The 13,622-nt window shown below is 51.1% G+C and overlaps 1 protein-coding gene across 1 annotated transcript in view; it reads left to right on the forward strand.

Moving 5' to 3' along the window:
- Positions 1-13,622, forward strand: part of heatr5a (HEAT repeat containing 5a) — an 83,435-nt gene that overhangs the window by 12,924 nt on the left and 56,889 nt on the right. The window contains 7 exon segments of the mRNA XM_072464240.1: positions 5,350-5,520; positions 8,281-8,492; positions 9,028-9,136; positions 9,434-9,583; positions 9,766-9,955; positions 10,024-10,178; positions 11,630-11,879. Coding sequence (XP_072320341.1) covers positions 5,398-5,520; positions 8,281-8,492; positions 9,028-9,136; positions 9,434-9,583; positions 9,766-9,955; positions 10,024-10,178; positions 11,630-11,879 — 1,189 coding nt within the window. The 5' untranslated portion in view covers positions 5,350-5,397.

The following is a 13,622-nucleotide window of genomic DNA, read 5'->3' on the forward strand; positions in this document are numbered from 1 at the left end:
ATCTTTAAGAATAAACTGAAAGGTAATTATGAAATGATCTGACAATATAGGGTTTTGAGGGAGGACAATGAGGTCACTAATCTCTGTTCCATACGTTAGGACAAGATCCAGAGTGTTCTTGTGAGTGTGAGTCGGTTTATTTACATTCTGAGTGAAACCAATGCTGTCTAACAAGGCGCTGAAGGCATTACTGAGAGAGTCATCACTCATGTTCACGTGGATATTAAAGTCTCCAACTATAACTATTTTATCCCAGGCTAACACTAAGTTTGATATAAAGTCAGAAAACTCTGTTAAAAACTCTGAGTAGGGACCAGGAGGTCGGTAGATAACTATGAACAAAACTCCTTTTTGGTTTTTCATATTTGGACATGTGATCGACAGCATAAGGCTTTCAAATGAGTGAAATGCATTGTTAGTTTTAGGGCTCATGAGTCGCTTGAGTGTGAGATCACTGCCACACCACCACCTCGGCCTGTGCTCCTGGAGGTGTGACAGGTAACATGGGTGGGGTTAACATGGGTGGGTGGGGTTAACATGGGTGGGTGGGGTTAACATGGGTGGGTGGGGTTAACATGGGTGGGTGTGGTTAACATGGGTGGGTGGAGTTAACATGGGTGGGTGGAGTTAACATGGGTGGGTGGGGTGGACTCATTTAGTCTGACGTAGTCGTCTTGTTGAAGCCACGTTTCAGTTGGAGCTGAAGATCTATGTTATAGTCACTAATTAATTCATTAACTAAGAGCGATTTGGAGGAAATTGCTCTAATGTTTAGCAGTCCACATTTTACGTGTTTATTCATTTGTGTATTTGTGTCATTTGTGATTGTTATTTTCCTTAAGTTATTTGGTCTGACGCCTGAAATATTTTTTCTGAGATGTGACTTTTTGGCATTATTTGTACGAGGGACATGAGGGACACGAGGGACACGAGGGACACACACAGTCTCTATCTGTCTTGAATCTGAACACTTCACATGTAACAGAACGGGCGAGAGTTCAGCGACAGAGGAGCGTCTTAAACTGCTGCTCTGCGCCTGGGGCTCATCCCTAGATGGTCACTTAACACGACTAAGACTATCGGTCAAATTCCGAACTAATAGGGATGTACCCTCCGAAGTCGGATGGATGCCATCCCTGCGTATGAGCCCGGGCTTTCCCCAAAACGCACTCCAGTTATCAATAAAGACTACGTTGTTTTGAGGGCACCATCTGGATAACCAGTTGTTGAATGCTGAGAGACGGCTGTACAATTCAGCATTGATCCGATTGGGCAGGGGACCAGAAAATATTACAGTGTCCGACATCGACTTCGCTAGGTCACACACCGCGGCTACTTGAACTTTGAGCACCTCTGATTGTCTCCGCCGGGCGTCGTTACCGCCTGCGTGAACCACGACTCGCCGGAAACGGGTCCTACTCCGCTTTAAGATCCTAAGGTTTCCTTCGATGTCACCCATTCTGGCCCCCGGGTAACACCTAACGCTAGCAGCTGGCAGCTTCACGTCTCTAACAATAGAACTCCCGATTACAAGAGTTTCTCTCGTGTGTTCAGCGGGCGTGTGATCGCTGAGGGGAGAAAACCTATTATAGACGTGAAGCTCACGGCGCTCTGAGGTTCGGCGTTTAGCGCCTTGTCCCCTCCGAACTGTCACAAAATGGTCCCTATTCTGTTCCTGGTCTAGTCCCGGCTGCACGGGAGACGCTGAGGGGCTGAGCTCGGCCTTACTGCTACTGCTACTGCTAATGCTACGCCCTGCAGCGCGGTCCGGTAGCCCTCGCGCTAAAACCGAACTATAACTGGACTTAAGCTCCTCTAAACAGCGGATCCGCGCTTCTAACTCCGTAACCCTGGCAACCAAAACTACCACTACACTGCACTTCACGCACCTATCATCAGAGAAGGAGCCAGGGTTCTGACTCGACATATGACAGCTCAAACAGGTAAAGGTAGATCCAGCCATGACGCTAGCGGCTAGGCTACGCTAGGCTAGTTCAGGCTGGAGCTAGAGAGTGAGGAGGGCTTTTAATCCACGAAATACTGAAAAGCGAGCGGCTTGAGGCTCCGGAGAAATCAAACGCACCCGTTTTCGGACCAGAGGAGACAGATCCTTCCAGACTGTTGCCCCCAGACTCTGGAACCATCTTCCGTTCTCCCTACGGTCACTGGACTCAGTTACTGCTTTTAAGGGTCAGCTTAAAACCTTTTTATTTAGTCAAGCCTTTTAAATGCACTTGTTTTACGGACTGATTTTACTGTATATTGTTGTATATGTTTTGTTCACTGTAAGTTTTTTGTGTTTTTATTGTTTTATTCTGTGTTTTGTGAAGCACTTTGACCTCTGTCTGTGAAAGGTGCTATATAAATAAAATTTACTTATTTACTTACTGCCACTGTCCCTGGTGTGAATCCTCCGGATGCACCTGTAGCACCAATCGTAGAAGATGAACAGTCTTCTACGATCGTAGAAGATGAACAGTCTTCTACGATTCAGAGGATGATTTGTTTTTACAGCCGCCGGTGCGGCAGCCAACAGTTGTGCCCCAAAACTCCTCCCACGTCCCATTACACATGCCGAGTGCTCAAGAACCATTAGTTGCTCTCCTCACCGTGGTCACTGACCAGGCTCCGCCAGCAATTGACCCTGTGGCCAATCCTGGCTTCAGCGAGGCATCTGTACTCCGGTCCACTCGCACGACCGCTGGCCAATACCTAAATCCCCACCGTATGCCAAGGTCCCTAGTTGAACAACCATCCGGCCAAGGTGCTCCTGTGTCATCCTCCAGGCTGACACAAGCAGTTTTTAGGCCTTGGTGTTAAGTTGTGTTTCATCGTCGGGGCGACGATGCATTTCGGGGGGGGTGGAATGTGGCAATATGGGCTGTAGAGGCCTGTGCTGAGGGTACACTTACCTGCCGCTCCGTGGCGCTCAGCTGGCAGACTATTTAAGCGCGCCCTCCTCATCCGCCTCTCGTTTCACCCACACGCTCTTCTGGGCCTTGGTTGTTGGCCACTCCGTCCTCCATTCCAGGTAATGACAATCCCGTGGCTTCGATTCATTCATTTCACAAATTCATGAATTAAATTCTTCCGGTAGTGCCGCTGCAGTGCCACAGGCACTCATAATCCAGTCCGGGGCTCTGGCAAATCACCTAGCAGGTAATGAACTCCCAATTCTCCTCACTCATTCAGTTTCAACACTCCTAAATCCCGGTTTGCCCCAGATACACCGGTCAAGTACACCCGTTTGGCTTTTAACGCCTTGCCCATGACCACGCGCCCCAGATTGCGGCGAAGGCGCTGTTGTGCGGCAACAGCTGGCCAACGTTGCGTGCGCTGGTCCACTCAGTTTGGATGCAGCCTGTGGTGTGGAGCGATCCCATTGAGTAGCTAAGGAAGTATCGTGTGCTACTCCGTCAACCATGCTCGGTATGTGCCGAGAATTTATTAAGATCAGTTTCGATTGAATGTAGTAATTCCACTGGTAATATTGCAGGTCTCCTGTGGTGGTCCGCAGCAGCTTGGGCACGCCCCCCTCTGCTGTTTAGTTCCTTCTTGGCTTCTTTTTGTTTTGTTCCTGCTCTGTTCTGATCCTGTATTGTGCCTATTTTGCCGTCCCGTTTTGTTCCTGTTTTGTTCCTGTTTTGTTCTTATTTCGCCTACTATTATAATAACTTGGGTTTGACTTTCTAGGTTACCCGATTTAGGAGCTATTGAAAAGAATCCTTGTTTTTTGACGAAAAATATTCCTTAAAAATCAACAAAGGGTTAAATTGAAAAAGTAAAAGGTGTGCGTGATACCTGGAGACTCAAACTACTATAATAACTTGGGGTTGACTTTCTAGGTCAGCTGACTTAGGAGCTATTGAAAAGAATCCTTGTTTTTTGACAAAAAATATTATATAAAAATCAACAAAGGGTCAATTTGAAAAAGTACAAGGTGTGCGTGATACCTGGAGACCACAACTACTATAATCACTTAGCGTTTGCTATCTAGGCTAGCTGATTTAGGAGCTATTGAAAAGAATCCTTGATTTTTGATGAAAAACATTCTTTAAAAATCTACAAAGGGTTAATTTTTCAGCCCAAAAGGACTATTGCATCTAATATTAGCAACTTGGATTCATGCTCAATATTGTTTTTTTAAAAATATAAATATGTTTGATATTTTTTAAGATAACACATTTTTAAACAAACGGTACTTTAGAGTCGGTCCCTAACTGGCGTACCAAGCGGCACTTCAGCGCTCAGCTTCCCGCCTCGAGCTCCTGCAGGCGGGGCACACTCAGAGGAAGCTCCCGCTCTAGTTGCGGAGGCGAATGTCCAACGTCCAACGTGAAACTAACTTCACCGCGGTCACGTAGAGACACAACTTTAAACTTCTTCTGCTGTTTACTATAAATGTTATTATAAAAGAAACATTTTTTATGTCAAAAAATGTCACATTATATCTGAATTTTTTTTTAAATTAATGTAATAATTTTGTTGACATTTTCGCTACAATAATTCTAGAGTGTGGGTTTAGGATATTTGATTTAGTATTAAGTAAATTGGTGACAATTGTTAATATTTTCTTAGACTTGAGATTGTGATAAATGAGGCTCAGAACTTTGTGCTACTTTAAGATCTTTATGTCTCTGTGGGAGGAGGAGCATGTCTCTGTGGGAGGAGCATGTCTCTGTGGGGGAGGAGCATGTCTCTGTGGGAGGAGCATGTCTCTGTGGGGGGAGGAGCATGTCTCTGTGGGAGGAGCATGTCTCTGTGGGAGGAGCATGTCTCTGTGGGGGAGGAGCATGTCTCTGTGGGAGGAGCATGTCTCTGTGGGGGGAGGAGCATGTCTCTGTGGGAGGAGCATGTCTCTGTGGGAGGAGGAGCATGTCTCTGTGGGAGGAGGAGCATGTCTCTGTGGGAGGAGGAGCATGTCTCTGTGGGAGGAGGAGCATGTCTCTGTGGGAGGAGGAGCATGTCTCTGTGGGAGGAGGAGCATGTCTCTGTGGGAGGAGGAGCATGTCTCTGTGGGAGGAGCATGTCTCTGTGGGAGGAGCATGTCTCTGTGGGAGGAGGAGCATGTCTCTGTGGGAGGAGCATGTCTCTGTGGGGGGAGGAGCATGTCTCTGTGGGAGGAGGAGCATGTCTCTGTGGGAGGAGCCTGTCTGTGGGAGGAGCATGTCTCTGTGGAAGGAGTCTCAGTGGGAGGAGCATGTCTCAGTGGGAGGAGCATGTCTCAGTGGGAGGAGCATGTCTCAGTGGGAGGAGCATGTTGTTTCCTGTTTAGTGTCTGGTCTTAGTTTAAAAGAACATTAAACACGCATCGTCTTTAATGTATTGATGTTTCAACTCTGTTTGCAGAATGTCTTCTCCTCATCTCTGATACTGGCCCCGCCCTCCACTGAGGTGATGTCTGCCCCAGAGCGCCTCCTGCTGGCAGAGGAGGTACTGCAGCTGAGCGAGCCTCTCAGAGCCGAGGCCGTGTTCTCGTGGTTAAACAGGCTCAAGAACCAGCTCCACGTCACTGAAAAGGTCAGAACAGATGGTTCCAGTCCCTTGTGACAGAAGATAGGACATAATATAGGACATATTATAGGACATCTTTTTCTGATTCTGACTAGATCCTCATTATATTGTCTGGTGGTTTCAGGGCATCTGAGGCTTTAGTCCGGCTATAGTCTGTCTGTAGTCCTTCTGCAGTCCGACTGTAGTCCGTCCGCAGTCCGACTGTAGTCCGTCCGCAGTTCGTCTGTAGCCCGTCTTTAGTCCGCCTGTAGTCCTACTGTAGTCCTTCTGCAGTCCGACTCTGCAGTCCGATTGTAGTCATTCTGCAGCCCTCTACAGTCTGACTGTAGTCTGCATGTAGTCCGACTGCAGTCCGCTCCAGTCCGACTGTAGTCCGACTGTAGCCCTTCTGCAGTCCGCTGCAGTCCGACTGTAGTCATTCTGCAGTCCACTACAGTCGGACTGCAGTCCGACTGTAGTCCTTCTGCAGTCCGCTGCAGTCCGACGGTAGCCCGACTGTAGTCTGTATGTAGTCCTTCTGCAGTCCGCTGCAGTCCGACTGTAGTCATTCTGCAGTCCACTACAGTCCGACTGTAGTCCTTCTGCAGTCCGCTGCAGTCCGACTGTAGTCCGACTGTAGTTCTTCTGCAGTCCGACTGTAGCCCTTCTGCAGTCTGACTATAGCCCGACTGTAGTCTGTATGTAGTCCTTCTGCAGTCCGCTGCAGTCCGACGGTAGCCCGACTGTAGTCCTTCTGCAGTCCGCTGCAGTCCGACTGTAGTCATTCTGCAGTCCGCTGCAGTCCGACTGTAGTCCGACTGTAGTCCTTCTGCAGTCTGACTGTAGCCCGACTGTAGTCTGTATGTAGTCCTTCTGCAGTCCGCTGCAATCCGACTGTAGTCCGACTGTAGCCCTTCTGCAGTCCACTGCAGTCCGCTGCAGTCCGACTGTAGTCCTTCTGCAGTCCGCTGCAGTCAGACTGTAGTCCTTCTGCAGTCCGACTGTAGCCCTTCTGCAGTCTGACTGTAGCCCGACTGTAGTCTGTATGTAGTCCTTCTGCAGTCCGCTGCAATCCGACTGTAGTCCGACTGTAGCCCTTCTGCAGTCTGACTGTAGCCCGACTGTAGTCTGTATGTAGTCCTTCTGCAGTCCGCTGCAATCCGACTGTAGCCCTTCTGCAGTCCACTACAGTCCGACTGCAGTCCGCTGCAGTCCGACTGTAGCCCTTCTGCAGTCCTCTACAGTCCGACTGTAGCCCTTCTGCAGTCCTCTACAGTCCGACTGTAGCCTGACTGTAGTCTGTATGTAGTCCTTCTGCAGTCCGACTGTAGTCCTTCTGCAGTCTGCCTGTAGTCCGCCTGTAGTCCTTCTGCAGTCTGCCTGTAGTCCGCCTGTAGTCCTTCTGCAGTCTGCCTGTAGTCTGCCTGTAGTCCGACTGTAGTCGTCTGTAGTCCATCTGTTGTCCATCTGTTGTCCATCTGTTGTCCGTCTGTAGTCAGTCTGTAGTCCGTCTGTAGTCAGTCTGTAGTCCATCTGTTGTCAGTCTGTAGTCCGGCTGTAGTCCGTCTGTAGTCTGACTATAGTCCGTCTGTAGTCCGGCTGTAGTCCGTCTGTAGACCGTCTGTAGTCCGACTGTAGACCGTCTGTAGTCCGGCTGTAGTCCGACTGTAGTCCGTTTGTAGACCGTCTGTAGTCCGTCTGTAGTCCGACTGTAGTCCGTTTGTAGACCGTCTGTAGTCCGACTGTAGTCCGTTTGTAGACCGTCTGTAGTCTGACTGTAGTCCGACTGTAGTCCGACTGTAGTCAGTCTGTAGTCAGTCTGTAGTCCGACTGTAGTCCGACTGTAGTCCGTCTGTAGACCGTCTGTAGTCCGACTGTAGTCTGCCTGTAGTCTGCCTGTAGTCTGCCTGTAGTCCGGCTCTAGTCCATCTGTAGTCCATCTGTTGTCCATCTGTTGTCCATCTGTTGTCCATCTGTTGTCCATCTGTTGTCCGTCTGTAGTCCGGCTGTAGTCCGACTGTAGTCCGACTGTAGTCCGTCTGTAGTCAGGCTGTAGTCCGGCTGTAGTCCGACTGTAGTCCGTCTGTAGACCGTCTGTAGTCCGACTGTAGTCCAACTGTAGTCCAACTGTAGTCCGGCTCTAGTCCGGCTGTAGTCCGTCTGTAGTCTGACTATAGTCCGGCTGTAGTCCGACTGTAGTCCGTCTGTAGACCGTCTATAGTCCGACTGTAGACCGTCTGTAGTCCGGCTGTAGTCCGACTGTAGTCCGTTTGTAGACCGTCTGTAGTCCGTCTGTAGTCCGACTGTAGTCCGTTTGTAGACCGTCTGTAGTCCGACTGTAGTCCGTTTGTAGACCGTCTGTAGTCTGACTGTAGTCCGACTGTAGTCCGACTGTAGTCAGTCTGTAGTCAGTCTGTAGTCCGACTGTAGTCCGTCTGTAGACCGTCTGTAGTCCGACTGTAGTCTGCCTGTAGTCTGCCTGTAGTCTGCCTGTAGTCCGGCTCTAGTCCATCTGTAGTCCATCTGTTGTCCATCTGTTGTCCATCTGTTGTCCATCTGTTGTCCATCTGTTGTCCGTCTGTAGTCCGGCTGTAGTCCGACTGTAGTCCGACTGTAGTCCGTCTGTAGTCAGGCTGTAGTCCGGCTGTAGTCCGACTGTAGTCCGTTTGTAGACCGTCTGTAGTCCGACTGTAGTCCAACTGTAGTCCAACTGTAGTCCGGCTCTAGTCCGGCTGTAGTCCGGCTGTAGTCCTGGTTTCAACCCTCATGTGTTTTGTGTAATTTCAGGCTGAGATCAAACAGATTCAACAGTGTCTTCTGGAGCAGCTTTCAAGCATTCTGATTGGCTCACCGGGGCCTCCTGTTCGAGTCCTATTGGCCCACTGCTTGGCGCTGCTGTTTCGCCTCGGAGACCCTTTACCCTGCAGCCTATTGGTCGAAAAGTGCAATGACATCATCCGCAACAGGGACGACTCCCCCTCGGCCCTCCCCTCACGCCTGTGTGTAACCGCCCTGTGTCAGATGCCCTCCCTTCTGTGTCTCCATTGTAGAAGCTACACACAGCTCATGTTGAAGCTAATCCATGCTAGCATCTTTAGCGGCTAACGTGGAGCCCAGTTCATATTTGGGAATCCAACTGTGTGTTTCATGGCAACCACAGAGCCAATCAGAGCAGTGCTCGCTGTCACCGTGTGTTTGCCTTGACTCCAAATGGAACATGAATTACTGTGAAATCCATGTGCAGTCTATGTGCTGTCGTGACACATATTCATGTGCAATTACTGTCGTGATCACATGACATGGTATTTATGTATTTATTTATTTATTTATTTGTCTATGGGAGTTTTTATTTGTTTATAGGAGATCTTCTACTGAAAGTGTTTTTCAGACTTCCTATAAGTGATCTGTTCTTCTGTATCTACCTCTGTATCTACCTGCGTTGCAACAATGAAATTTCCCCATGTGGGACAATAAAGGAATATCTTATCTTATCTTATGAAGCGTGACTCTTACATTGAACTTGTGTCTTTTCAGCGCCGCCGTAGCGTGTCTGGGCTCATTGTTCCAACATCTGGGACGAATGCTCAGCGGATGGTCAAAAGAAACCTTCACCAACCTACAGAGGGCGCTGAAGAACGCCGAGGTGAGTCTGAGCAGAGCGCCCAGGAGAGTCTGAGCAGAGCGCCCAGGAGAGTCTGAGCAGAGCGCCCAGGAGAGTCTGAGCAGAGCGCCCAGGAGAGTCTGAGCAGAGCGCCCAGGAGAGCTAACCCTCGTTAGCTGCAGCTCCTGTTCTAACACGTCTAAACTCAGGTGTCATCAGTCTCGGGGCCCCTGTGAGGTCTAAACTCAGGTGTCTTCAGTCTCGGGGCCCCTGTGAGGTCTAAACTCAGGTGTCTTCAGTCTCGGGGCCCCTGTGAGGTCTAAACTCAGGTGTCTTCAGTCTCAGGGCCGCTGTGAGGTCTTGTCTTCGCTGGAGAAGATGCTCGGTGGTTTGGGGCCCTCAGCAGCTCCTCTTCACAGAGACATCTACAAATGTGCTCGAACCTGCCTCAGCGACCGCTCAAGGGCCGTGCGCTGTGGAGCCGCAAAGGTGAGACCGGGACCGGGACCTGGACCGGGACCTGGACCTGGACCTGGACCGGGACCTGGACCGGGACCTGGACCGGGACCTGGACCTGGACCGGGACCGGGACCTGGACCGGGACCTGGACCGGGACCGGGACCAGGACCAAGCGTGGCTTCAGAGGAGTGACATTTGTCTTCACTCTGCAGTGTCTGCTGCAGCTCCAGAAGGAGGCGCTGTTCCTGTCGTCCTCGGAGCTGGAGAACATGTCCACAGTTTGTTTCCGGGCGTTTGAAGGATTGTCCTCGTCTGTCCTCGTGTCCTCGTCTGTCCTCGTGTCTGTGTCTGAGCTGTTAGGATCTGTGTTGACCTCTGCCCTTCAGCCCAGGAGCAAGTCTGGTAGTGACCGCTGGCCTCAGATGTTTCTCCTCACATGTCTGCTGGTGTAACCTCCTGCTCCTCCACAGCGCCTCCTGCAGGAGCAGCTGTGTCTCTGCAGGAGGTGATGGACCTGCTGCTCGGAGGCTTCATCAGAGGAGGAGCAGGTTTCCTCAGAGCGTCTGGAGACAAGCTCAAAGGAACCAGCTCCGTCAGCAAAGACGTGAGCCTCGGCATCGCTCAGGTGAGACCGGGACCGGGGCTGAGACCGTGGACCAGGACCAGGGCCGGGACCAGGGCCGGGGGACCGTGGACCGGGGCCGGGACCGTGGGCCAGGACTGTGGACCGTGGGCCGAGACCGTGGACCGGGGCCGGGACCGTGGGCAAGGACCGGGGCCAGGACTGTGGACCAGGATTAGGACTATGACTGTGGACCAGGACTATGACTGTGGACCAGGACTATGACTGTGGACCAGGACTAGGACTATGACTGTGGACCAGGACTATGACTGTGGACCAGGACTAGGACTATGACTGTGGACCAGGACTATGACTATGACTGTGGACCAGGACTATGACTGTGGACCAGGACTAGGACTGTGGACTAGGACTGTGGACCAGGACTAGGTCTAGGACGTGGACGTGGACTGGGGACTGTGGACTGGGACTGTGGACTAGGACTAGGACCAGGACTGTGGACCAGGACTGTGGACCAGGACTGTGGACCAGGACTGTGGACCAGGATTAGGACTATGACTGTGGACCAGGACTATGACTGTGGACCAGGACTATGACTGTGGACCAGGACTAGGACTGTGGACTAGGACTGTGGACCAGGACTAGGACTAGGACGTGGACGTGGACGTGGACCAGGACTGGGACTGGGGACTGTGGACTGGGACTGTGGACTAGGACTAGGACTAGGACCAGGACTGTGGACCAGGACTATGACTGTGGACCAGGACTAGGACTATGACTGTGGACCAGGACTAGGACTATGACTGTGGACCAGGACTATGACTGTGGACCAGGACTAGGACTGTGGACCAGGACTAGGACTAGGACTAGGACGTGGACGTGGACGTGGACCAGGACCGGGACTGGGACTGGGGACTGTGGACCAGGACTAGGACTGTGGACCAGGACTATGACTGTGGACCAGGACTAGGACTGTGGACCAGGACTAGGACTAGGACTAGGACTAGGACGTGGACGTGGACCAGGACCGGGACTGGGGACTGGGACTGTGGACCAGGACTAGGACTGTGGACTGGGACTGTGGACTAGGACTAGGACCAGGACTGTGGACCAGGACTGTGGACCGGGGCCGTGGACCGGGACCGGGGCCAGGACTGTGGACCAGGACTAGGACTGTGGACTAGGACTGTGGACCAGGACTAGGACTGTGGACTAGGACTGTGGACCAGGACTAGGACTAGGACGTGGACGTGGACGTGGACCAGGACTGGGACTGGGACTGGGGACTGTGGACCAGGACCAGGACTGTGGACCAGGACTGTGGACCAGGACTAGGACTGTGGACCAGGACTGTGGACCGGGGCCGTGGACCGGGACCGGGGCCAGGACTGTGGACCAGGGCCGGGACCGGGGCCAGGGCCGGGACCGGGGCCAGGGGGGACCGTGGACCTGGACCTGGACGTGGACCACTCTAACCCCGTGTGTCTCTCCCTCAGACTCTGGTGGTCCTGGTCTCGTCCCTGGGCTCGTCCTGGCTGGAACAGACCCTCTCTCAGTTCTTGTCTCTTCTCCTGGAGCTCGTGTCTCGCTCTGGGACGTCTTTGTCCTTCAGCGACGCCGTCCTGACCCGAGGCTGTGTGTCTCTGGTGCTCCGGGCCAGTCTGGGACATGTCCTGGGAGAGAAGGCCCAGAGCGGCGCCGTCCAACACCTGTGTGCCACTGTGAGGGCGCACAAGAAGAACACAGGCAGGTCCCACCTCCTCATGGACATGGAGCTATGGACATGGAGCTCCATGTGAGGAGCTCCTCACAAACATGGAGCTCCTCTGTGTGTCTAAACCAGGACTAAACCAGGACTAAACCAGGACTAAACCAGGACTAAACCAGGTCTAAACCAGGTCTAAACCAGGTCTAAACCAGGTCTAAACCAGGACTAAACCAGGTCTAAACCAGGTCTAAACCAGGACTAAACCAGGACTAAACCAGGTCTAAACCAGGTCTAAACCAGGTCTAAACCAGGTCTAAACCAGGACTAAACCAGGTCTAAACCAGGTCTAAACCAGGTCTAAACCAGGACTAAACCAGGTCTAAACCAGGACTAAACCAGGTCTAAACCAGGACTAAACCAGGTCTAAACCAGGACTAAACCAGGACTAAACCAGGTCTAAACCAGGTCTAAACCAGGTCTAAACCAGGTCTAAACCAGGACTAAACCAGGTCTAAACCAGGTCTAAACCAGGTCTAAACCAGGACTAAACCAGGACTAAACCAGGTCTAAACCAGGTCTAAACCAGGTCTAAACCAGGTCTAAACCAGGTCTAAACCAGGACTAAACCAGGACTAAACCAGGTCTAAACCAGGTCTAAACCAGGACTAAACCAGGACTAAACTAGGTCTAAACCAGGACTAAACCAGGTCTAAACCAGGTCTAAACCAGGACTAAACCAGGACTAAACCAGGACTAAACCAGGTCTAAACCAGGACTAAACCAGGTCTAAACCAGGTCTAAACCAGGACTAAACCAGGACTAAACCAGGACTAAACCAGGTCTAAACCAGGACTAAACCAGGTCTAAACCAGGACTAAACCAGGTCTAAACCAGGACTAAACCAGGACTAAACCAGGTCTAAACCAGGTCTAAACCAGGTCTAAACCAGGTCTAAACCAGGTCTAAACCAGGACTAAACCAGGTCTAAACCAGGTCTAAACCAGGTCTAAACCAGGACTAAACCAGGTCTAAACCAGGTCTAAACCAGGTCTAAACCAGGTCTAAACCAGGTCTAAACCAGGACTAAACCAGGTCTAAACCAGGTCTAAACCAGGTCTAAACCAGGACTAAACCAGGACTAAACCAGGTCTAAACCAGGTCTAAACCAGGTCTAAACCAGGTCTAAACCAGGACTAAACCAGGACTAAACCAGGACTAAACCAGGACTAAACCAGGTCTAAACCAGGACTAAACCAGGTCTAAACCAGGTCTAAACCAGGACTAAACCAGGTCTAAACCAGGTCTAAACCAGGTCTAAACCAGGACTAAACCAGGACTAAACCAGGTCTAAACCAGGACTAAACAGGACTAAACCAGGACTAAACCAGGTCTAAACCAGGTCTAAACCAGGACTAAACCAGGACTAAACCAGGTCTAAACAGGACTAAACCAGGACTAAACCAGGACTAAACCAGGACTAAACCAGGACTAAACAGGACTAAACCAGGACTAAACCAGGACTAAACCAGGACTAAACCAGGTCTAAACCAGGACTAAACCAGGACTAAACCAGGACTAAACCAGGTCTAAACCAGGTCTAAACCAGGTCTAAACCAGGTCTAAACCAGGACTAAACCAGGACTAAACCAGGTCTAAACCAGGTCTAAACCAGGTCTAAACCAGGACTAAACCAGGTCTAAACAGGACTAAACCAGGACTAAACCAGGACTAAACCAGGACTAAACCAGGACTAAACCAGGACTAAACAGGACTAAACCAGG

Source organism: Eucyclogobius newberryi, unplaced genomic scaffold (assembly GCF_026437365.1).
Source record: "Eucyclogobius newberryi isolate DKJ021-1_F unplaced genomic scaffold, fEucNew1.0.hap1 SCAF_42, whole genome shotgun sequence".
Lineage (NCBI taxonomy): Eukaryota > Metazoa > Chordata > Actinopteri > Gobiiformes > Gobiidae > Eucyclogobius > Eucyclogobius newberryi.